This window comes from Pongo abelii, chromosome 9, assembly GCF_028885655.2.
Source record: "Pongo abelii isolate AG06213 chromosome 9, NHGRI_mPonAbe1-v2.0_pri, whole genome shotgun sequence".
Taxonomy (NCBI): domain Eukaryota; kingdom Metazoa; phylum Chordata; class Mammalia; order Primates; family Hominidae; genus Pongo; species Pongo abelii.
The window spans coordinates 114764487-114789228 of NC_071994.2; the positions used below are offsets into that span (position 1 = coordinate 114764487).

Consider the following 24742-nt stretch of genomic DNA (forward strand, 5'->3'; position numbering starts at 1 on the left):
AGAGCAGCCATAAAGAAAGAAGAAAAACATTACATTTGACCCTTGAATAAGGCAGAGGTTAGGGGAACTGACCCCCTCGGGGGTCAGTTGAAAGTATAACTTTTTGACTTTCCCAGGTTGCTGGGATTATAGGCGCCCGCCACCATGCGTAGCTAATTTTTATGTTTTTAGTAGAGACAGGGTTTCACCATGTTGGCCAGGCTGGTCTGAAACTCCTGACCTCAAATGATCAGCCTGCCTCGGCCTCCCAAACTGCTGGGATTACAGGCATGAGCCACAGCGCCCAGCCTGACTCCCCCAAAATTTAACTAATAGCCTACTCTTCACTGGAAGCCTTACCAATAACAGAAACAGTCCATATTTTGTATGTTACATGCATTATATACTTTATTCTTATAATAAAGTAAGCTAGGGAAAAGAAAATGTTAAGACAATCACAAGGAAAATATGTTTATTACTCATTAAGTGAAGTGGATCATAAAGGTCTCCATCCTCATTATCTTCACGTTGAGTGGGCTGAGGAGGAGGAGGAAGAAGAGAAGTTGGTCTTGCTGTCTTAGTGGTGGAAGAAAATTTGTGTATCAGTGAACCCACACAGTTTAAACCCATGTTGTTCAGGGTTAACTGTAATTGTATGAACAGGAGACTGCGGGAATTGTGTGAAATGGCAAGCTGAGTCCAATTTTATTGGATACCTCTTGGAAGCATTGAGCTGTCATAGCATGTGCAATTGCTGATATTAAAAGTTATCCTCAGCTGGGCACAGTGGCTCACGCCTGAAATCCCAGCGCTTTGGGAGGTCGAGGTGGGCGGATCGCCTGAAGTGAGGAGTTCAAGACCAGCCTGGCCAACATGGTGAAACCCCATCTCTACTAAAAATACAAAAATTAGCCAGGCGTGGTGGCACACACCTGTAATCCCAGCTACTCAGGAGGCTGAGGCAGGAGAATCACTTGAACCCAGGAGGCGGAGGTTGCAGTGAGCCAAGATCATGCCACTGCACTCTAGTCTAGGCCACAGAGGGAGACTCCGTATCAATAAATAAATAAATAAAAGTTTTCCTGAGGCCAGGCATGGTGGCTCACACCTGTAATCGCAGCACTTTGGGAGGCTGAAAAGGGAGGATTGCTTGAGGCCAGGAGTTCAAGGCCAGCCTGGTCAACATAATGAGACCCCATCTGCATTTAAAAAAAAAAAAAAGAAGAAGGAGAAAAGTTACCCTGAAACAATAACATAAGGCTAAATTATGTTTAGAATACCCTTTGATATAACTTGAAGTACATTTTAGAGTTTTTTCAAAACCGATAATTAAATTGGGGTGATTCTCAATTATCTGAAAAATTTATTTAAATCAGAATGCTTTATTTTCCAACCAAATATCTACTAATTTTAATAAATTAGTTCTTTTTAATTGCATGAAAAAACTGTGTGTAATCGTTGATTTCTGCCTACCTAGTCATTCACCTTCAAATGTAATCCCTTCAAATTATTAACCTTGGAATTGTTTGGGCTCCTCTCTAGTTATAACATAGTGAAGTCACAGTTTCTGAAATAAAATTCCTTTTACAAAGTTAAATTTTAGTGCAGTTACTAACATTTTAGTTTTTGCACTTCAATTTTTAAAAGAAAGTCCAATTGTATTTTCTGATGTAATGAGTTTTAATATTTTGTATTCAGCTTTTTGTCTGTATTCTTTGAAACTTATCACTTGCTTTTCTAGGAAAATAGTATTTCAGTACAACAGAAACTATCTTTTGAACTGTCTTCTACTTTGCTGATCATTTGTTTATAGGTACTTCACAGTGGGATAACTAGTTGATATAGCTGCTAGTTTAGTCAAATAAAGATTTTATTTTTTCAGTTTGTACAGGAGTAAAAAGACATTACCATTGTACTGAAAGAGAAACATGTTTTCGAATTATTCTTCATAGCACACTAAAGACACTGCCAAACAACATCTACTGCCTTACACATGGTATTAGTTTAAGAAATATTTGTTGAATGAATGAACATTGAATTTAAACTAGCTATCATCAGTGTCAGGAACCTACAGGTGAAGTCTCATGTCATTTATTGACAGAATTCTTAACTAGAAAATGTTAACTGTTGTATACTAATTGTATTTATTTCTGTTCTGGGATGCAGGTGGCAATAAAAATAATCGATAAGTCTCAGCTGGATGCAGTGAACCTTGAGAAAATCTACCGAGAAGTACAAATAATGAAAATGTTAGACCACCCTCACATAATCAAACTTTATCAGGTATGACTCAGCCTAACACTATCTCCATTCATTCCACAAGATAGTTCTCTATTTCGTATCATGATTTTTCTTCTTATGTTTGTTTTTCTAATCAATGAAAGAAAATAAATGTATGCTTTTTTGTAACTAAGTACACCGTTTTTCTATATTGTCCTTAAACTTAAAAATCAGAAATCTTAAGTCATCTCTCAGACTGCAGGTTGTTTTAAAAGTTTGCAGTGTGGGCTCACACCTGCAATCCCAACAGTTTGGGAGGCTGAGCAGAGAAGATTACTTGAGACTAGCCTGGGCAACATGGTGAAACCCCATCTCTACCAAAAAATATATATATACAAATATTAGCCTTGTGTGGTGGTGCACATCTGTAGTCCCAGCTACTTGGGAGGTTGAGGCGGGAGGATTGCTTGAGGTTGCAGTGAGCTATATCATACCACTACACTTTAGCCTGGTGACAAAGTGAGACACTGTCTCTTAAAAAAAAAAAAAAAGAAGTTTACAATTGTATGATACCCTGCTTTTTAACTGCAGAGTTTTGGTGCTACTGCCTAATAAGGATATGGCAGTTTTGCTCATTTAAAAAGGATACTGTATGTTTTATGAAAATATAATCGCTAAACTAGTATATTATTCAGTGACATACTTTGTAATACATAGGACTGTATTTATTTAATTATTTGCCTTATTTTAGTAGATAAAATAAATTTGCTTTTTTTAAAAAATCAACTTTGTTATAATAACTTTTGTAAAATAAATTGAACCCATTGTAAGTGTAAGCCATGGGGATTTTTGTCGTTGTTTTTCACTGTTTTTTATAGCTTTAGGGGGTACAGCTGCAGTTTTGCTACCTGGCTATATTGCATAGTGGTGAAGTCTGGGCTTTTAGTGCACCCACCAACCAGCCATGGTTTTTAAAAGGAGTGTTTTTCTCAGATTTTTAAAGAGTAATTCATGTTTAAGAAGGATAATATAGCACAAAATATTGAAAAAAATTATTTCTTAACATGTAGAATTTTTCTGTTGAAAAGCTCTTTTTAAACTGAAATGTTCCAGTATCCTGGCCCATGACTTTGATCTCCAGAGTGTGATGTGTATGCCCATGGTATGCTGGACTCAGCCTGTACTGGCTTGTTGAAAGCTGGTTGTTAAACTTTCAGAAGCTTTGCAAGCCAATTAACATGATGTTAGTAGCTCAAAATCTGCATTGGTAGGAAGATTTACATCACAGAAATTGGCTTACAAATCAGGACCTTTTTATTTTTTGTCAGAAAGCTGGTTTACTGGCACACCAGTATGTGCATTCAAATAGATTAGCACAAATGTGCTTGCGAGTATAAGAAGAAAATATCAGAACCTTTAGTTATGTTTATTTTTTATATTTGTTTTGTTGTGTATATTTTATAATGTACATAATATTTATACAATGGCACATGTATGCAATGTGTGTGTATATATACATGTCACCATATGTGTTGTGTGTGTTTGTGTGTATACATATATATATGTATACACACACATATATATTTGGCAACTTTATTTTTAATGGATTCACATAGGAATCATGTTTATTGTATTTTATTTTTTTTAGAGAGAGGGTCTCACTGTTGTTGCCCAGACTGGCCTTGAACTCCTGGGCTCAAAGGATCCTCCTGCTTCAGCTAGGACTACAAGTGCATGACAGTGTGTTTGGCTCTAAACCAGTGGTTCCCAACTTTTTTGGCACCAGGGACCAGTTTCGTGGAAGGCAATTATTCTACCTCAGCATTAGATTCTCATAAGGAGTGTGAATCCTAGATCCCTCATATGCACAGTTCACAATAGGGTTCCCACTCCTATGAGAATCTAATGTCACTGCTGATCTGATGGGAGATGGAGCTCAGGTGGTAATGCGAGCAATGGGGAGCTGCTGTAAATACAGATGAAGCTTCACTGTGTGGCCCGTTTCCTAACAGGCCACGGACTGTACCAGTCTGTGACCCGGGGGTTAGGAACCCCTGCTCTAAACAACTGACAGAGATTTTCAATTTAAAAAATGTGAAGACCATTGGCTTATGATATGCCTCCTGAGAATGAGAGACTATGATGTGTCACTCAAAGCATTTCCTAAAAATTCTAAAACTACAGAGGCCTCTTAGGTCAAATTTATATCAGATTAGCCCAGTGCAGTGACATGTAGTCCCAGCTACTGGGGAGGCTGAAGCAGGAGGATCTCTTGAGCCAAGGAGTTCCAGGCTGTAGTACACCAAGACTGCACCTGTGAATAGCCACTGTACTTCAGCCTGGATAACACAGAGATCCCATCTCTAAAAATAAATAATTAATTAATTAATTCAGATTACTTCTCCCTTTAAACTTAAAAAAAATTATTACTTTTTTTTTTTTTTTAAAGAAAACGTCATGCTCTGTCACCCAGCGTGGGGTGCAGTGGCACAATCATAACTCACTGCAGCTTCAAACTCATGGACTTAAGTGATCTTCCTGCCTCAGCCCCTCCCCAAGTAGCTGGGACTACAGGCACATGCCATTATACCTGGCTAATTTTTTAACATTTTTTGCAGAGACAGGATCTCACTATGTTGCCCAGGCTGTTCTCAAACTTCTGGGATCAAGTGAGCCTCCCACGTTGGCCCCCCAAAGTGCTGGGATTACAGGAATGAGCCACCCATGCCTAGCCATTGTTTTTTTAATTCCTGAAGAAGTTACTTCTAAGAAACTAATTATATTCTTCAAAGTCTCTGATTAACCATAAACTAAACCGAGGATAAAACTAACATAATTTGCATATTAATTCTATCTATTTGAGGTAAATAATTGGTTACAGTTGATTTACTGATTTGTTTAGGCCCAAACTGTAGGTAGCTCTTAGTTTTCTGACCTCGTGGAGAATAGTCTTAAACCTACATCTTAGAACAAAATTAATTTTCTTCCTTTCAGTAGATAGCAGTTAGAGTATTACAGAGAAACACTCTAAAAATTGTTCATCTTGAATCTAAACACTCATTTTTCTTTTTATTCTATTTGTATTTATTTTTATATATTTATTTTTTTTGAGACATAGTTTTCCTCTGTCGCCCAGGTACAAGCAGCTCTCCCACCTCAGCCTCCCAAGTAGCTGGGATCACAGGTGCATACCACCACACCTGGCTAATTTTTGTATTTTTAGTAGAGACGGGGTTTTGCCATGTTGGCCAGGCTGGTGTCAAACTCCTGACCTCAAGTGATCTGCCCACCTTGACCTCCCAAAGTGCTGGGATTACAGGCGTGAGCCACCACACCCAGCCTCATTTTCTTTTTAAATAGACTTCTATTTAGTGTAGTTTGAAAAATCAGATTTATGACGATGACACACTTCATTCTGAATCTAGAAAAATGCATTTAAATAAAAGTATTTCACAGTAGAGCTATGAATATGAAACTTTTGAACAATTAGAGTACTTTGTAACAATATTAAAGTATAGTACAAGGAATATCACATTGTGCCAGATTAGCTAGGCTACCAACCAGGTAAACTAAATTACTCTGTTTTTTTATTCTTTTAATCAGAATCTACCATGATAACATAGGACTAGAAATGTCAGTGAGGAGATGTTGAAAAGTAGATCTTCAAAACTTATATTATCTATACTAGTACTTCTCAAACTTTAATGTACATAAAAATCACTTGGCAGTTTTGTTAAAATGTAAATTCCAATTCAGTATGTCTGGGATGGGGCCTGGAATTCTGCATTTCTTACAGGTGGTTGAATGGTGCTACTACTGCTGGTCCAAGGACCACACTTAGAAGAGCAAGGATCTCAGTTTTTCACAAACACATTAATCAGAAGGATATTGTCAGGCTTATAAACTTAGCCATCTTCTGAATTGTTCATAACCATGATTCTTTTATTAGTAGTTTCAATTTAGGTAACTCCATAGAATATTGTGGAAAATTCCAGTACATTTCTGTCAGACTAATATGGAATTATTCATCAATAGGTAATGGAGACCAAAAGTATGTTGTACCTTGTGACAGAATATGCCAAAAATGGAGAAATTTTTGGTAAGCTTTTTCCTTTAAATTTTCTATTAATTTGAAAAATTCACTAATCTGCATGAATGGGGTATTTTCTATTAATTTTCTGCTTATTTAAGTGTTGGTAATATAAGTGAAAAAAAATTAAGTGTTAGAAAATATTCAGTAACCTAAAATATGAAATATAACTTATTTCCTTGTATTTATTATATTAAAGGTACTACTGTCATCTCCATTAGAGACTGGAGAATCAAACATGGAGGAACTTTTAGTCATATTGCAAAGGATATTTTCTTTCTTTTTATCTTCCTTTTTACCTTTCTTTTCTATGGAAAGATTAGTCAGCAAATATTTATTAAGCTTCTACTATGTCCCAGGCATTGTACTAGGTATTGGGGATACTCTAGTGACCTAAATAGCACAATCTCTGTTATTGTGGATCTTACAGTTTAGTAAAGTATTCACTATAGGTGTAAGACCTCAGCCAAATCACTAAACCTCTCTGGGACTTGATTCCTTTATCTCTGATAAGAAAGTATTTGATTGGTGTTTATGATTCATTCGAACCTTAAAAAAAATTAAATATTTTATTCTAGCTTTCACCTAAAATATCTATTTATTTTTACTGTGTGGAACCAGAGCACTGTAGGTAGATACCTACAGATTTAGGTATCTTTTTTGTTCTTAACTTAAATTTAAGTCCAAAATTGTTTTTTAAGCAGCTTTATTGAAGAATAATTCATATGTAGTAAATTACACGTATTTAATATGTACAATTTAATGTTTTGATACACGTTTGTGAAACAATCACCACAGTCAAAATATCCATCACTTCCAGAAGTTTCTTTGTGCCCTCTTTGTAACTCTTTTGCCCCATCTGACACCCAAAAAACCACTGACCTGTTTTTTGTCGTTATGGATCAGTTTGTATCTTTTGGAGTTTTATATAAATGGAATTATACAGGATATACTCAAATGTAATCATACAGTATATATTCTTTTTTCGGTCTAGCTTCTTTCCTTTAGTATAATTATTTTGGGATTCATCCCATTTTATTGTGTATATCAACATATAATTTCTTTTTATTGCAAGTAGTATTATATTATATGACTATACCCCAGTTTGCTTATTCATTCATCTATCTATTGATAGACGTTTGGGTTGGTTTCAGTTTTTGGCTGTTATACATAAGTGACTATGTACATTCATATACAAGTCTACACAGTCTACCTTCAGGTAATACTTACCACTTCGCATATAATATAAGAACCTTGGCTGGGCGCGGTGGCTCACACCTGTAATCCCAGCACTTTTAGGAGGTCAAGGTGGGTGGATCACCTGAGGTCAGGAGTTCAAGACCAGCCTGGCCAACATGGTGAAACCCATCTCTACTAAAAATACAAAAATTAGCCGGGTGTGGTGGTGCATGCCTGTAATCCCAGCTACTAGGGAGGCTGAGGCAGGAGAGTCACTTGAACTTGAAGGCGGAGGCTGCAGTGAGCCAAGATCGCGCCACTGTACTTTAGCCTGGGCAACAGAGTGAGATTTCATCTCAATTTTAAAAAAAACAAAAAAACCTTACATCAGTGTACTTCTCTTTTGCCCCTCCTGGCCGTTATCTTGTTGTCATATTTTACTTAAACCTATTTTATAAAACATAATACAGTGCTATTTTTCTTTAAACAATTATCTTTTAAAGAGATTTCCACATTTTTTGAAAATTATCTATTTATCAATGTAGCTACCTTTTTCTTTAAATAATTATCTTTTAAAGAGATTTCCATATTTTTTGAAAATTGCATCTATTTATCAATGTAGCTACCATTTCTGCATTCCTATTTATGTATACATTTTTATCTAATGTCATTTTTCTTTTGTCTGAAGGATTTTCTTTTCTTTTCTTTTCTTTTTTTTTTTTTTTTGAGGCAGTCTTGCTCTGTCGCCCAGGCTGGAGTGCAGTGGCGTGATCTCAGCTCACTGCAAGCTCCGCCTCCTGGCTTCACGCCAGTCTCCTGCCTCAGCCTCCCAAATAACTGGTACTACAGGCGCCCATCACCACGCCCGGCTAATTTTTTGTATTTTTAGTAGAGAGGGGATTTCACCGTGTTAGCCAGGATGGTCTCGATCACCTGACGTCGTGATCCGCCCGCCTCAGCCTCCCAAAGTGCTGGGATTACAGACCTGAGCCACCGCACCTGACGTCTGAAGGATTTTCTTTAGTGTTTCTTGTAGCACAGATCTGCTGGTGATGAAATATTTCAGCTTTTATATGTCTAAAGTAGACTTTATTTTTGTCTTTGTTTTTGAAAGATATTTGTACTAGGTATAGAATTCTAAATGGACTTCTTTTCTTTCAGTACTTTAAAGATGTTGCTTCACTGTCTTCCCATTTGCACTGTTTCTGACAAAAAAAACACTGTTATCTTTTTCTTTATTCCTGTGTATATAATGTGCCTTTTTTCTCTGGCTGCTTTTAAGGCTTTCTATTTACCACTGGTTTCAACAATTTCATTATGATGAGCCTTTGTGTGGTTTTCTTCATGATTCTTATGTTTGGTGTTCATTGAGCTTTTTGGATCTGTGACTATACTCTTTTTGTCAAATTTGGATATTTTTCAGCCATTATTTTCTAACTAATTTTTCTCTTCCACCCCTCTTTCTTCTCCTTCAGATATTCCAGTCAAATGTATATTAAACTGTTTGAAATTGCCCCACAGCTCACTGTTGCTCTTTTCCATTTTTAAAAAATTCCTTTTTTTCTATTTCATGCTGAGTAGTTGCTATTTCTGTCTTCAAATTCACAAATCTTTTCTTCTGCCATTAATCCCATCCAGTGTATTTGTCATCTCAGACATTGTAGTATTCTTTTCTATAAACTTGACTAGGACTGTTTTTTAATGCCTTCCATGTCTTTACTTAGCTTTCTGAACATCTGGAATCTAGTTATGATAATTTTTAATGTCCATGTCTGCTGATTTCCAGCATCTCTGTCAGTTCTAGGTTGCTTTTGATTGGTTGATATTTCTCCTCAGTTTTGGTTACATTTTCGTATTTCATTACATGTCTGGTAGTCTTTGATTGGATGCTAGACGTTGCCACTTTTACCTTGAGCACCACATATTTTTGTGTTACTTTAGGTTTTCTTGAACTTTCTTCTGGGATGCAGTTAAGTTACTTGGAAACAGTTTAATCCATTTGGGTCTTGCCTTCATAATTGAAACAGTGCTCAGTCTGGGTCTAGTTACTTCCCACTTCTGAGTACTCTACTCAATGCCCCATTAATGCTGAGGTTTTTTGGCCTGATCAGTAGGAACAGGCACCATTCCTGGCTTTGTGTAAGCACCAGGCAGTGTTCTCTCTCAGCCTCTCAGATGGTTCTTTCTCTGGCCTCTGGTGGTTTTCCCTCACACGTGAGCCAATCAGCACTCTCCTGAGTGCTCAGGGGACGGATCCCTCTGCAGACCTTTGGAGTTCTTTCTGTGTGTAGCTCACTCTTATCTGGGACTCTCAGCATTGTCTACTCAACTCAAAGACATTGCTGGGCCACACCTGGGTTTCCCCTCCCTGTGCTGTGGCATAGAGATTCTCTCAAGGCATTAGTTGGAACATTCATGGGTCTCGCCTCATTTGTCACCTGTCGCTCAGGGATCACTTTCCTTTGCCTGATGTCCAGTGTCTTATAAACCATTCTCTCATGTATTTTGTATTTTTGTTGTTGGAGATGGGAAAGTTGTTTCAGGCAGGAGGACAAATCCATCTTAGCAAAAAGCAGAATTATTTAGTCCTTTCAAATTTGTTATTAAGTTAAGGTATATTAAAGAGAAAGAACCATATGCACTTCTATAGTTTTGAAAAATACACTATTTGCAGTTGGATTCTAAATAAATAGTTCTGACTAAACTCACTGTATTTCAGAAAAGATGTCTGTTTCCCTCTTTTGCTTAATTTTTTCTTTTTTATGCTACTACTTATTAAGCTTATTTTAATTCTTAAAATATTTGTTTTAGCTAGCAGCATCTTGACTGATGCTATAATAGACTGTTATGGGCTTTGAAGCTAAGCAAATCTGATTTACAATGCTGGCTATACCGTATTAATTGTTAACATTACTTTGGGCAGGTTTCTTTCCTTTTCTTCCCTTTTTCCTCTTTATTCATTTTATTTTTCTTGCCTTTCTTTCCTATTTCTTACATTCACTTATTCATTCATTTATTCGGCCTTTCAAGAAATCCTTATTAAAAACCAACTACTTGTCACATACTGTTATGTGGTAAGAAAACTGCAATGAAGAAAATAGACAAAAATCTCTACTCTTTTACATTCTAGTTTGGGAGAGAGAAACAAAATAGCTGAATTATGTAGTAGATTAGATAGTGATGAGTGCTATGTAAATAATAAAGCAAGGCTGGTTGGTTGGGAGGCATGGGAGTTGATTGCAACATTAAATAGAGTGGTCAGAGAAGGCCTCGCTGGCATTTGAGCACAAACTTGAAAGCACAGTCATGTCGATATGGTAGAACAGAGATTACCCAGGGAGAGGGAAGAATAAATGCAAATCCCTGAGGCAGCAGTGTGCTTGGTGTGTCCAAGGGGTAACAGGGAGGCCAGTATGGCTCAAGAGGAGCAAGCAAGAGAGAAGAGCAAGGAGGAAGAGCAGTAGAAGAGGAGGTCAGAGGGTAAATGAGAGGCAGGAGTGGAGCAGATTTGGGGGCATTGTGTAGGCCATTAGAAGGATTTTGGCTCTTACCTTGAATAAAATTCGGGAACCATTTTCGGCTGGGTTTCAGCACAGAAGTGACTGCATCTAATGTAACATTTTAAAAGCATCACTCTGGCTTCTGTGTTGAGAATGGGAAAGAGTGGAGACAGGGAAACCAGGTAGGAAGCTGTTGGAGTAGTTCCAGTGAGGGGTGATGACAGCCCAGACCGGGGAGTAGCAGTACAGGTAGTCTTAAGTGGTCAAACTCAGAATATATTTTGAAGTACAATCAGTAGGACTTCTCGACAGGTGGAGACTACCTAAGTAGTAGGTGTAATTATGGAAGAGGCCAAGATCTGATCCCTGAGGCATTTAAACATTAAAAGATTTAGAAAAGAGGAGAAACTAGCAGAAGAGACAGAGGAGGAAGAAAACCAAGAGAATGTGGTATCCTAGAAACCAAGTGAACAAAGTATTCTCAGAAGGATCAAGTGAACATCTGTGACAAATGATGCCGATAAATCAAAAATGATGAGGAATGACAGTTGACCATTGTATTCTGCAGTTTGGTAAGAGCAGTTTTGGTGGAGTGACTGGGCCAAAAGCTAGATTAAAGGGGCTTACAGAGCAAATGAGAGAAGAAAAATAGAGAGAGCAAAATAGACAACTCTTTCAAGGAGTTCTGCTGCAAAAAGGGAAAAAAGAAATGAGGAGGTAGTAGGTAGAGGCAATGAGTCAAGAGGATTTTTAAGTCTTTGCCCATTGGAACATTTTTAAAGCTTTGGACTGTAGTTTTACAAGTAAAGTAGAAATAGCTGTTACATGTTAGGCATCATTTCTATGAAAATAGGATAGTCTAAATTGTTCTTTCTTGCTAAGATCTTTGAAACAAATTTGGATTCCATTTTTTATATACATTGAGACATAATTTGGGGATTTTTAAATGTATAAGGTTTATATTTAAAGTAAAATCTCAAGGGTAAATGGTCAATTGGAGTTCTGGAAAGAAGAATCTGATGTCGATAGAAAAGTTGGACAGTGAATGCTATTATCTTATTTTCCACTCTTGGGTACAGTTAATTTCTTGACCATTGAAGATAATGAGTAATAGAATTAATTTAAAAAGATCATGAAATCTTTGGATAGTCTTCACTAGTTTGGAAGGGAAGAAGCTGAATTTAAAGGAGATGTGGAGATCATTTAGTTCAATTTGTTTTTATTTGCCTTGGCTTTATCATACAGCTTGAAGCCCAGTAGAACTCATGATCTTTTTTTTTTTTTTTAACAAAACTATTTCTCTCTTTTCCCTTACTTGGCTTAAACTGGAAACCTTGATGTCAGGATTGATTCCTTTTCCTTCCTACCTGAATGAGGTTTTGAATCCTGCCTATTCTACTTCCTAAGTATTTCTCTAGGAGGTCCCCATCTCTATAACCACTGTTAATGCCTCAGGTTAAGGTCCTCACTCTTCCTTCTCTGTATATTGTGTCATTATCTCCTAACTGTTCTATTTTACATTTTCTTCAGAATTGTCTTTCTGAATCACAAACGTAATCATGTTGCTTTTATTTATTTTCTGAGTTTTCTAGTAATGACCATTAATTACCAAAAAAAAAAAGTAATTTTGAAAACAAGGTAATGGCCTGCAAACTGTTTTCAGTAGAAGAATTAATACTCAGTGTCTGTACTCTATTATCATGTACTTTATTACCATGGGCCCTTAAACATCCCTTGCTCTTAATTTCTCTTTATAAGGAAGATTCCTTATACTGCTCCATGCTTCAGAGCTGTTTTAATGTTACACAGCAACCCTGTTTTAATTTTTCCATGTGGTCAGTGGAAAGAGTTGGGCATTATGCCAAGAGTTGAAGGTAGAAGAAAAAGAGATTGGTGCCCAAGAAGGGTAAGGATAAGGAATCCAACTAAGAAGGTGGGAGGCACAGGGAGCCTAGGAGAAATTAAGATGTAAATGGGCAAAAAATTGTTGCCTATATGTGAAATATATAGGGAAGAAAAAACATAGTAAACTGTAGATTCAGGTAGGTACAAGCACAGAACAGTCTGGTAGCCAGCCCGTTTCTGACATGGAGCCCATGAAGATATTAAAATAGAAATGAGAAGATTCCATCCAAATAACATTAATCAAGTAGTGAAAAATATGTACATTAGTCCCCCCTATCAGAGAGGACTTTCAGCGGTTTCACTTACCTGAGGTCAACTATGGCCTGAAAATATTAAGATATTTTGTGAGAGAGAGACCACATTCATATACCTTTTATTACAGTATATTGTTATCATTGTTCTGTTTTAATATTGTTGTTGTTAACCTCTTACTGTGCCTAATTTACAAATTAACTTTATCATAGGTATGTTTATCCAGGAGAAAACATAGTACATATAAGGTTTGGTACTGTCTGCAGTTTCAGGCATCCACTGGAGGTCTTAGAACACAGCCCCTGCAGATAAGGGGGGACTGCTGTATAAGATTTTAAGTGAATTAAGCCCAAAATGTTTTAAACCAATTGGAGACTTAGATGGAAAAAAAAAAAACCATAGATAAACAGTAGTTAACTTTGTACTTTGAACTATATATTAAGATTTCAGGTTTATAACTTCAGAGTCAGTCTTTATTTAACTTTACAAATATTCCTTTATTGCTTACTCTGTGCTGGGAGGGTGTTATGTCCCCAATGTTTTTTTCATTCTTAGTTTTGTATTTAGTTGGCCAGCAGATCATACTCTGTTCTTGCAAAATAACTTGAAATTAAATCCTTCTGTTTCCCCAGTCATCACCCTGCCCTAAGCTTTCATCACTTCATGTCTTAATTAGCGAATCCTTCATTTTTACCATTCCCTCTTTCTTCTCTAGTCAAGTACATTTTATATAATTCCTGTTTAATCTTCCTAAAGTATTATTTTTATTATATTACAACTGTGTTCAGTAACTTTCACTCACCTTCCTATTGCTCATTGGATAAAATCCAAACTCCTCAGTTTGCAAATAGGGTAGCTGCCCTAAGTGAATGGATGTGTCCAACTATTCCTTGCATAGGTCTATTTATTTAATATTATCCGTAGGTATGGACAACCAAATTGCCGAGTATAGTGTCTGCTTCATTATAAACCAACCTTCCTTTCTTTCTGTTTGTGTCTCTTGGGCTTATCTATCTTCCAAGTTTTTATTTTTGCAAAAGTTAAATATTTACTAGTATTAGTTTAAGGAGTCAAATAATTGTGCAAAGTTTGTTACAGATGATACAGTCCCCATGCTCCTGCCACTCCTCCCCCATTTTCTCCTCTTTAGAGGCAACCACTTTCATATCTTTCTTATTTTCTTTCTTTCTTTTTTGAGACAGGATCTCACTCTGTCACCTATTCTGGAGTGCAATGGCGCAATCACAGTTCACTGCAGCCTTGACCTCCTGGGCTCAAGCAATCCTCCTGCCTCAGCCTCCTAAGTAGCTGGGACTACAAGTGTGTGCCACCATGCCAGGCTAATTTTTAAATTTTTTTGTGGAGATGGGATCTTGCCATGATGCCCAGGCTGGTCTCCAGCTCCTGGGTTCAAGTGATCCACGTGCCTCAGCCTCCCAAAGCACTGGGATTATAGGTGTGAACCACTGCACCTGGCCTACTTTCATGTATTTTAGTTGACTAATTTAAACCTACCTTCATTTCCCTAAATAATGTGCTTGTACTGGTATTTCTGGATTTTTTTTTCTATTTTAGACACAATCTTTTGAATCTCTTGGATTCTTCCCGTATCCCTATATGTAAGAGGCATATTTTAGAGAGTCGTATAAGGACCAGTTGTGGGAAACCTTAAGTATTAGGAGTAGGAGAAGGGGTTAGGATCTTTATTAGAATGGCCATCTGTAAGCCAGGAAGTGATGATGCCTATAAGGGAGTTTTTTAGGAAGATAAATCAAGCAGTGGTGTGTCAGCTGAATTAGAGGAGGAGAAAAGAAGCCATTTAGGAGACTACTTTGTTTAGATGTGAGAGGCTGAATGTTTGGGTTAAGATGTTAGTTGTCAAAATCATGAGAAAAGGTTTTAAGCAAGAGGCATTTCTAATTCTAAAAATAACAACTACTGTTATTTATTGAGCACTATCTTTTTGTTGGGTGCTGTCTAAAGTACTTGATTTATTTTTTAAAACCTTACAAAAAACTTACAAGGTAGGTACTGAAAGATTCAGTAATTTGTCCAAAGTCACACGGCAAATAAGCAACAGAGTCTGGATTTGAACCAGGCAATCCCAGAGCCTGTACTGTTAGTAATTATACTTTAGCACCTGTCAAGACTTCCTGTTGAGTGTCAAGAAGCAAACACCAAGAGTTAGGATTTAAAGCAAACATGATTGAAGAATACTGTGGTGTGGTTGACAGTAGTGCCTAAGTCTGTTTTCAGAGTAAAAAATGACAAATTAGATTTTAAATATGGTTTGGAGATAATATCAGGACAGTTAGTTTGCTACAGACAATTGACAGTTGAAAATATGGAAGCAAATGAAATTCAACAGATAATTAAATTCAACAATAAAAAGACAACCCAATTTAACAATGGACAAAAGACTGGAACCAGACAAAAGATATACAAACGGCCAAAAAGCACATTAAAAATTACTCAACATGTTTAGTCATCAGAGAAATGCAAATTCAAAACCACAGGGAGATATCATTTCACATCAGTTAGACTGATTAAAATTGAAAAAACTGACAACAATAAATTTTAGGCTGTGAAGCAACTAGAACTCTCATACATTGCTGGTAGGAAAGTAAAATGGTACAACCACTTGGGAGAACTGTTTGGCAGTTTCTTATGAAGTTAAACATGCATATACCCCATCACACAACAATTCAATTCCTAGGTATTTACCCAAGAAAAATGAAAACAAGTGTCCATAAAACGATTTTGATAAGAATGCAAATTTTTATAGCAGCCTTTTTTCACAGTCACGCAAAGTCGGATCAACCCAAATGTCCATCAGTGGGAAAACGTATCCAGAACAAATCACAGTATAGTAATACAGTGGAAGATGATTCAAAAAGGAAATGAACTATTTATGCATGCAACAACATGCATACATCTTACAGACATTGTGCTAAGTAAAAGAAGCTGGACATGAAAGAGTACAGACTATATATGGTTCTATTTACATGAAATTCTATAACAGTCAACACTAATGGATAGTAATAAAAGCTGGAAAGTTGCCTCCAGGGAGAGGGGAGAATTGACTGGAGAGGGACAAGAGAGAACTATCTTGGGTGATGGAAATGTTTTATTTTTGTTTTGAATGGTGGTTATACAGAATATACAATTACCTCATATAGTTAATCATCTAAGAATCTGCATCTTATTGTATATAAATCATACTTCAGTAAATCCTTGTCTCTCTCAAAAAAAAGGAGAGTTTAGTAATAGAAGTATAGATTTGAGGATTACCTGAATAGAAGTGATCAATGAAGCTGTAATAATGAGATTCAGAATTAAGAAGGCTAAGAAGTGAGTTGGTTATGCCTTTTATTAGAAGCAGGTGGAAGAAAGGAATTGATGGAGTAGAAGAGTGGCTTGGGAAATATGGACACTTTCTTTCCTGATTAGCCAAAGGAGCTTGGAGTGAAGTGGGGGTATTTGGTCATTAAGAGATCACCAGTCACTTCAAAGAAAGTACTTTTCAGTAAACTGGAAGCTACAACCAGATTTCAAGAGGTCAAGGATGCATGGGTGATAAAGGGAGAAAGATATTATAAAACTACCTTTTGAAGTTTTCAAGGTGGAAAGAAGAGAAGGAAAGAATTGAGGGGTAATAGGGTCTACATAGGATTCAGCATTATGTAATGGTTTCGGTTGTGGTCTTGGTGTTTGAAACAGCTAGAAAAGAAAAGAATGTAGGCAGGAAAAAAGAGATGGTGAAATAAGGTCCCAGAGTAGACAAGAGACAATGGGATTAAGGGCACAGAGGGAATGATTAGTTTAGAAGAGAGGAATTCCTCCTTCTCTGAAAAGGTGTGCATTGGTGCAGTTACAATGATAATTAGAGATCGTGCCAAGGATCTGGCCTACAAAGGCTCTTTGTGGTAGAATAGAAGGAAGATGAGTTTGTTGACTCAAGATAGAGGTGTTTCATTCTGTAGCGTAGCTGATGAGACATCAGAGAAAGGCAGTACATTAGACACTAGTGAGAGAAAGGTTTAGAACAGCTAGCAGTGCTCATATGATTGTCAGGGGATGAATAAAAGGATCAATAATTAGCAGTGAGGGAGTTTATGGTAAACTCACAGTGAGCAGTGCTTTTCAATCCAAGAGGAGAAAAAGTAGACAATATGAATGAATGGCCCAGGTTGAGGATTAGAATGGTGGAAGATGAAATGCATGTAAGAGTTGCTGTGGCCAGAGAGGTCATTGTTGAAAAGGCTGATTGTGAGATCCAAGTTCAGGAGAGAGAGAAGTGAAGCAACAAAAGGGCCTTATGAGCTGGAATAATAGAACAGTGGAGAGACTGAAGAGGTTCAAGTACTTTAAGGGAACAACATTTATATATTAAAAATATTTAAAACTCTAGCCTTGAGTCTGTGCATAACTCCCAGCAGCTTGCCACTTTCAATTTCTCTTCTACTCTTAGCACAATTGCCTTAACCATGCCCTGCTAATTCCAGGAAGGCCTTAGGTCTTTGCACTTTCCTCTTCTACTTCTTGAATAGAGAGGCTTCCTGTGCCATCTGGTTTTCTTGCTCCATCTGACTAGGCTTACGCCAAAAGAGCAATTATGGTGGCATGCTGGGAATGCATCTACAGTGTGTGATTCATGCATTATGAGGCTCTGATGGTTATCCTTTATTTTTGTTCAGTTAATTATATTGTACCTCATTCCCCAAAGAGTTGAAGTAGTTTCAAAGGAGAATAATACCCCAAAATTCTAGAATATAAATAAGAAGAAAGAGTTGAATCAGAAAATAGATATAAAAGTAGAAAACAATTGTCAGGAGGAAAAAGGAACACAAATATGCAGGACATAAGGGCCTAAGAATTTCATATTTGGCTTCAAGCTTTGTGGCTGTCAAAGTGAATAGAAGATGCAGGCACTTACAGAATTTTATCTAAGAGAAAGAACGGTACCTCTTCCTCGAAGAAAGCAAAACTTTTCTTAGTAGTAAATTCTAGAATAAAATTTTCCTTTGGCATTTCTAATAAGAGGTACTAAGTAAGTCATCTTGTTAAAATAAAAATTTGATCCTGTTAAAAATTTTCAGGGACTTCCCTTGCTTTTGGGGTAAAGTCCAGGATCCTTAACAAGGTCATCAAGGATCATTGCACTCTATATACCCTCCCCTTAAAAATAATAGCAAGAAAGATTATCATTTCTTGAACTCTTACCATGTATCAGGCATTGTGTTAAGTCCTGTACATAAACTATGTCATTTCATCCTCTCAGAAACCCTATAAGATGGGTTTTACAATTGAAGAAACTGAGGGACAGAGACTTTACACAATTTGCCCAGGGTCACAGAGCAAGTAAGCAAGTAGGTGGCATAACCAAGACTTGAAGCCATATTCTGACTTCATGTACTAACTGATTATATGCCGCCTTAGAGTTCTTTGAACTTCACAAGCTTCCGTCTGCTGATTTTGCACATTTCTGTTTCTTCTGCCCCGCCCCTCATCTCCTTAAGCATGTCATTTAATTGAATTGAATCTTGATGGATATCATTAATTTAATATATTGACAGTAAAGAACAGAAACAGGGAAAGCATTTAACGGTTTTGTCAACTACAGTGAATATAACTGTTCCTCTTGATTTAATATGTGGCTTTGGTCCTGTATTCCCTCCTTATCTATAATGGAAGTAGGAAGCATTTGGGCTCCTGTCTTCTGAACTTTTGGAAACTGGCCAATAAACTGCTTACCAGATCTAATGACCAAATCTAATTAACTCCCACAAAACCCATAGCTAAGCTAATCTCCATATTCTCAAAATAGAACATGTAAATCTCTGATTCAAAATCTGTGCTCAAACATGATCTGGAGCCCTAAAGCCCTTTGCTCTCTGCCTATTGAAATACTGCCTATTTAAAAGTTCTAACTGAAGTTCCAGCTCTTCAGTCAAGTTTTTCTCAATTAATTCTATCCACATTGATTTCTTATTAGGAGAACACTGTAGTTCTCTTTCCTGCACAACTCATTTTAGAATTTATCTACACACTGCCTTTCACTGTTATTTAAAGTCTGCATGTGTATCTTTTATCTCTTAATAGATTGTAAGCTTCTGTTGAGGACTTTAGCACAATACAAAGTGTTTTACAAATACCTGTTGAATGAATGGTGTAATAGTCTGTTTTGGCCTTGTAGACCTTATTTACCGAGTGAAGCCAACAGGAGAACACTGCCAGGTTAAGTAGTCTGAGATACTTCTTTGTTCAGTTTTTGAAAGGAGTTTTCTGTTGGTTTACTCTTCACGAGATAAACATGAACGAGGAAATACTAACTGAATCAAGGGAGAAAATTGGCTTCCTCCGGTATACTGAGCAGTTTTTGAGTGCTTACTGGTAGTTTCCACCATACAATTACTTTTTCTTCTAACTCCCACACCTCCCTTCACATAACCTTTTCAGAATATAATGGTAAATAAGAACATATGCATTTAACCTGGGTAACTTGTTCTCCAGGACTTATATGGCATTTGGTGCTCATCTCTGAAGGATAATATTTTCTTGGTCTGGCAGCATGGAATATGGAATGGCAAATGAATTTCTTTAAGAGTCCTTGGGTTATTTATGAATACAATAAGGCCTTAACTACATTTTTTCCTCTGGAATCACAGGTGTGATTAATGAAAGTTATTCACTATTCCTACATTCTTTAGAACTATTTCTTATATTCATCCATGTGGTCATGTGCAATAAATGGCACAAAGATCTTAGGGTGATCACCTCGTCAGACAATTTGGGCACTGTTCAAACAATTAAACCGGCAGTCAGCAGATTCCGGCCTGGTAATTAAATTACCCAGGGCCTTTGTTTACAGATTTCTGCTCCTTGATATGCTGTGTCTTTCTAGGCTGAGCATATGCCTGGGGTTTATTGATTCATTTCCTGTCTTTCCCTTTCAGTGGTAACATACTAGGATGCCAGCTGTGGTAATTGAAAAAGGGCTTTGTTTTAGCCAAAATACCTTTGGACACTGGTTACTTAGAGAACCTGAGGGATAGTTTTTGTGGTATTTGGTTAATATCTTCACAGCCTGAAGGTAGTACTAGGAAATTAGTTTGTTTGTTTTCTACTACAAGTTTAAATAAATTTTGAAGGTTTTTCGCACTTTATTTTGCCAGTATGAACCTAAGTTTTAATTCTTTTTTTTCCACTTATTATTAACCAGGGTCTCAGGTCAGTATTGCTTAAATCTGTTCTCACTTCTCCAACATCTTCTATCATTGCTTTAATTCAGATTACCATCATTTCTCACTTGAATCACTTCAACACCTAAGTCCTTTTTGCCTCCAGACTTGTCCCTCTTCTAATCCATCCTCCGTATTACTATCAATTGATCTTTCTGTAATACAGATCTGATTCTTGTCATTTTTCTGCTTAAAATATTTCTGTGTCTTCCCATTGCCCTCATTATAAAATCAAGTTAGTGTGGAATTGGCATAATGATCTGCTCCCTCTTCCTTTCCAATCACATTCCGGGCACATGTTGTATGGGTTTTATTGACTGAACATGATCTGCTATGCAGATTTACAGACAAACTTTGCTTCACATGTGTGAGGATGGTAGATGTCAACATAGAAAGATATTAAATTGGTGTGTACTTCAGAAGGGTTATGCAAATGTTGAATGCATGCAGATGAAATTAGACTATCCTTAGCTGTAAAATTTAGGATCTTTCCTTTTGAATTTGTATTAGATGTGTATAATAGTTACCTTTGAAGAGGTCAGATCTAATTGATTATTTATAAATCTTTCTAGTTAACTTATAGAGAGACTAGTAACCACATGAAAGAGCCAGCATGATTCATGATTCAGAAAATTGTTATTGTTCTCCCTCCCACCTTCGTTTAAATTGGGTCAGACATTAAAAGAAAAGTCAGGAGTAAGCTGTGTGTGGTAGTCCTAGTTCCGCCATTGACTTCTACTATAAACATCCTTGAGTAAGCCACATAATGTTTCTGAACCTCAGTGTGTTCTAAAAATGAAAGGGGTATATGAGTTTAGTAAGTGATTTCTGTGCTGGGGGAAAAAAGAAAGAAAGAGAAAGAGAAAAGAGAAGAGAAGGGAGGGAAGGGAGGGAAGAAAGGGAGAAAGGAAGGAGGGAGGGAGGGAGGAGGAAGGGAGGGAGGGAGGGAAGGAAATGAGTAAGGAGGGAGAGAGGGCGGAGGGAGAGAGGGCGGAGGGAGGGAGGGAAATGAGTAACTTGACCACTGCTCTAGAGGAGTTCACAGTCAACTTTCTACGCCTAAATAGTTGTCTGTAAATCGAAGGAATAAAGTTAAGTTTTTCAACATGGATTTGAAGAATGGAATGGATCTGTCAGAGATGATTAAATAAATTGTTTTTAAACTTCATATGTTTGGAAATACAAGCATAAGAAGCCTTAATAAAATAGACAAGTTTCTGAAATGCAGTCCATTTTTCCTAGTAACCTCCATTTTAGATTTCAGCTATCTCCTGCTGATTATTGGCAGCCTGCCGTTAGTTATGGTTCAAAGCTGACATTCTGTACTGTGAGCAGTGAGCTGCTCCCATGTCTGGCAGCTGCAGTTGTAGCTAGGCTACAGTGAAGGGAGAGAGAGAAGCATCAGCTATTCTGATCTTGGCCATAACCATACCCAACTGAATTCTATTAATGTGAGAATTTTGGCAGTCTGTGTTTCATTTGTTCCCTAGTTTTCTATTTCTTTCAGGATGAATTTCTATTAAGTGAATCATTGTATTAAGGAATTTCAGTAAGATTAAATTAATTCAGAAAAAGCTAATTCTTTGTTTGTGAAAGGGGATAACCAGAGGTAGATTTTATCTGCTAATTACGGTGATAAAAGGGGTAGATTTCCTACTTAAAATAAAATGGGAAAAACCATAGTCCACATAGGGAGGATCTTTTCTTCCCACTTTGGTGAATGTCTTTCTGCTTTCAGAAAGAGGTCTCCAAGTGAGATAGCTGAAGACCTTATATTTCTGTTGTATTTATTTTCTTGTATTTCTGAAAATGCCTTTGTTTTATTCTCATATATGAATAGTCTAATTATATTTACTGTTCCATTACCCACTTTTGTAAAATTATTATTTTATTTCTATCAGAGCTATACATTATTCACTGAGGGCCTGTTATGTGTCAGACATGGTTCTAGATGCTAAGAAATCATCAGTTAACAAAGTCTCTGCCTTCTTTGAGTTTATACTTTAGTGAGAGTGTTTTAAGTTGTGGGATTAAAAGAAAATGTGTGATGTCAGTGTTTCAAAGACAAATAAGGAAGGTGAGATGATAGGAAAGCCAGGGGAGGGTAAAGATGTGTTGTTTTATCAAAGATGATCAGGGAAAGCCTCTTTTACACATGCTTCAGCAAAAACCTGAAGAAAGGATATATAAAGTAAATATTTTGAGATCTTATATGTCTTAAGATGCTGTATCTCTACCATAATACAGAGTAGTTTGTCTGGGAATACAATTTTAACCTGGAAATAATTTTCTTTCAGAATAATAAGGATATTGTTCCGTTGTCTTGGAATTTCCAGGGTTGCTTTTGAAAAACTTAAAGTGATTCAATTCCTGATCCTTTGTTGTGAGTTACTGTTTTCTGTCTGTAAGCTTATAAGATCTTCTTTTTGTCCTCAGTGTTCCGTAATTTTCCAATGATGTGCCTTGGTGTGGGTCTATTTCAATTTGTGGTGCTGGGCTATCTGGGAAATTGCCTTGAATTACTTAGTAGATGGTTTATTTCCCTACTTTTCTTTGTATTCTCTTTCAGAATGCCTTTTATTCAGATATTGGGCTTTCTGAACTGGCTTTCTAATTTTCTTTTTTATTTTTTTGTTCTCCTATTTACCATGTCTTTGTCTTGTTCTGCTTCCTGAGGGATTTCATAAACTTTATCTTTTAACCTTTGTTTTGCCATCACATTTTAATATCTATGAGTTTATTTTGTTCCCTAGTTATTTCTTTTAAAATAACACTCCTTTTCCACCTTCTTAAGCATTTTACTTTTTTTATTTTTATTTTTTAGTCTAAAATTTATTGCCTAAAGGCTTTAAGTTCTTGGGTACATGTGCAGGATGTGCAAATTTGTTACATAGGTAAATGTGTGCCGTGGAATAACACCCTTATCTTATTTGATCATTTTGTAATATCTTTTTTTTTTTTTTTTTTTTGAGAAGGAGTCTCCCTCGGTCACCCAGGCTGGAGTGCGGTGGCGCAATCTTAGCTCATTGCAACCTCCGCCTCCCTGGTTCAAGTGATTCTCCTGCCTCAGCCTCCCCAGTAGCTGGGTTTACAGGTGCCCACCACCACGTCTGGCTAATTTTTTTGTACTTTCAGTAAAGACAGGGCTTCACCATGTTGACCAGGCTGGTCTGAAACTCCTGGTCTCAAGCAATCCACTCACCTTGGCCTCCCGAAGTGCTGGGATTACAGGCATGAGCCACTGCACCCAGCCTATAATATCTTTATTAAATCTCTCTCAGAACAACAGTAATTTTGTTAAATTTTCGTTTCTTTGTATACTCTTTTTCTTTCATTTGTATCTCATTTCTTCATGTAGTCTTTCTTTCTTCTCTGTGATTTGTCTTTTCCTGTCGGTGTGTTTGTTTTGGTGTATATATTATGCGTTAGAGTTTATTTAGGTGATTACTATCTATATTTGTTTGTCAATTCCTATTCAAGAGCAGGGAACCAAGAAGCTAACTGGAAACTGAGCTAGTGGAAGGGATTTTTTCACTGCTAGGGTGTTCTGACTGTGTTCTTATATTGGGGATTTCCAATGTTTGTATCTTTATACTTGAGTTGATGGATTACCAAAAGAAGATTCTTTGTCTTCTACCCATAAGGTAAAGCCTGGTTGCCATAGTTTTGGCCTTATGGATGAGGAATGCTAAGGCATGTCAGTATCCGGTATGCATGTTTACTTAAGCTTTCTGTTTTCAACTGCACCTAGGGTTCTTAGGTCTGGAGACCCTTCATTTTAGTCTCTCCTCGAGAGGATAAGCCTCTAGATTTCTACTGGGGTAGAAGTCAGGGCACTCACTCAGTGCATAAAATGAAGAGAGGAGATCTGGGGATTGAATTATTTTTTAAACCATCTTGACCTGGTCATCCTTATTTTAGCTTCATTTTACACCAAATTCCAGTTTCTTGTGCCATCAGTTCCTGAGTCTTTGGGGCATTCTACTATGTAAATTATATTGATTCAAGGCATTTTCCATTGCTGAGGCTTCAAGTTTCTCAAGTCGGTTGAGCTGGTATTTCAACAGTGAGATTTTTTTTGTTTCCAAGTTCTTTAGTTGGTTCTTTTTCCTGTTTCCTATTCTATTCTGTAAAATATATGTGATATAGTCTCTTATCTCTGGGAAGATATTAAACATATATATTTATCTCTAGATGTTCCTTTTTTCTTATATTTTTCTTTAAATATTTGAACATAGTTGTAATAACTATTTTAACATCATCTTATAATTCCATAATCTCTATAAATTCTAGGTCTATTTCTGTTGTCTTTCTCCTGCTTATAGGTAATATTTTCCTGCTTCTTGGTATGTTTAATTTTTTGCTGTTGTTTGTTT

At 36.8% G+C, this 24742-nt stretch overlaps 1 protein-coding gene across 2 annotated transcripts in view; it reads left to right on the top strand.

The window, feature by feature from the left end:
• Window positions 1-24742, top strand: part of SIK2 (salt inducible kinase 2) — a 123246-nt gene that overhangs the window by 11570 nt on the left and 86934 nt on the right. For both annotated transcript variants that reach the window (NM_001131291.1, XM_054523544.2), the window contains 2 exon segments: window positions 2146-2262; window positions 6235-6298. In NM_001131291.1, the coding sequence (NP_001124763.1) occupies window positions 2146-2262; window positions 6235-6298 (181 nt within the window).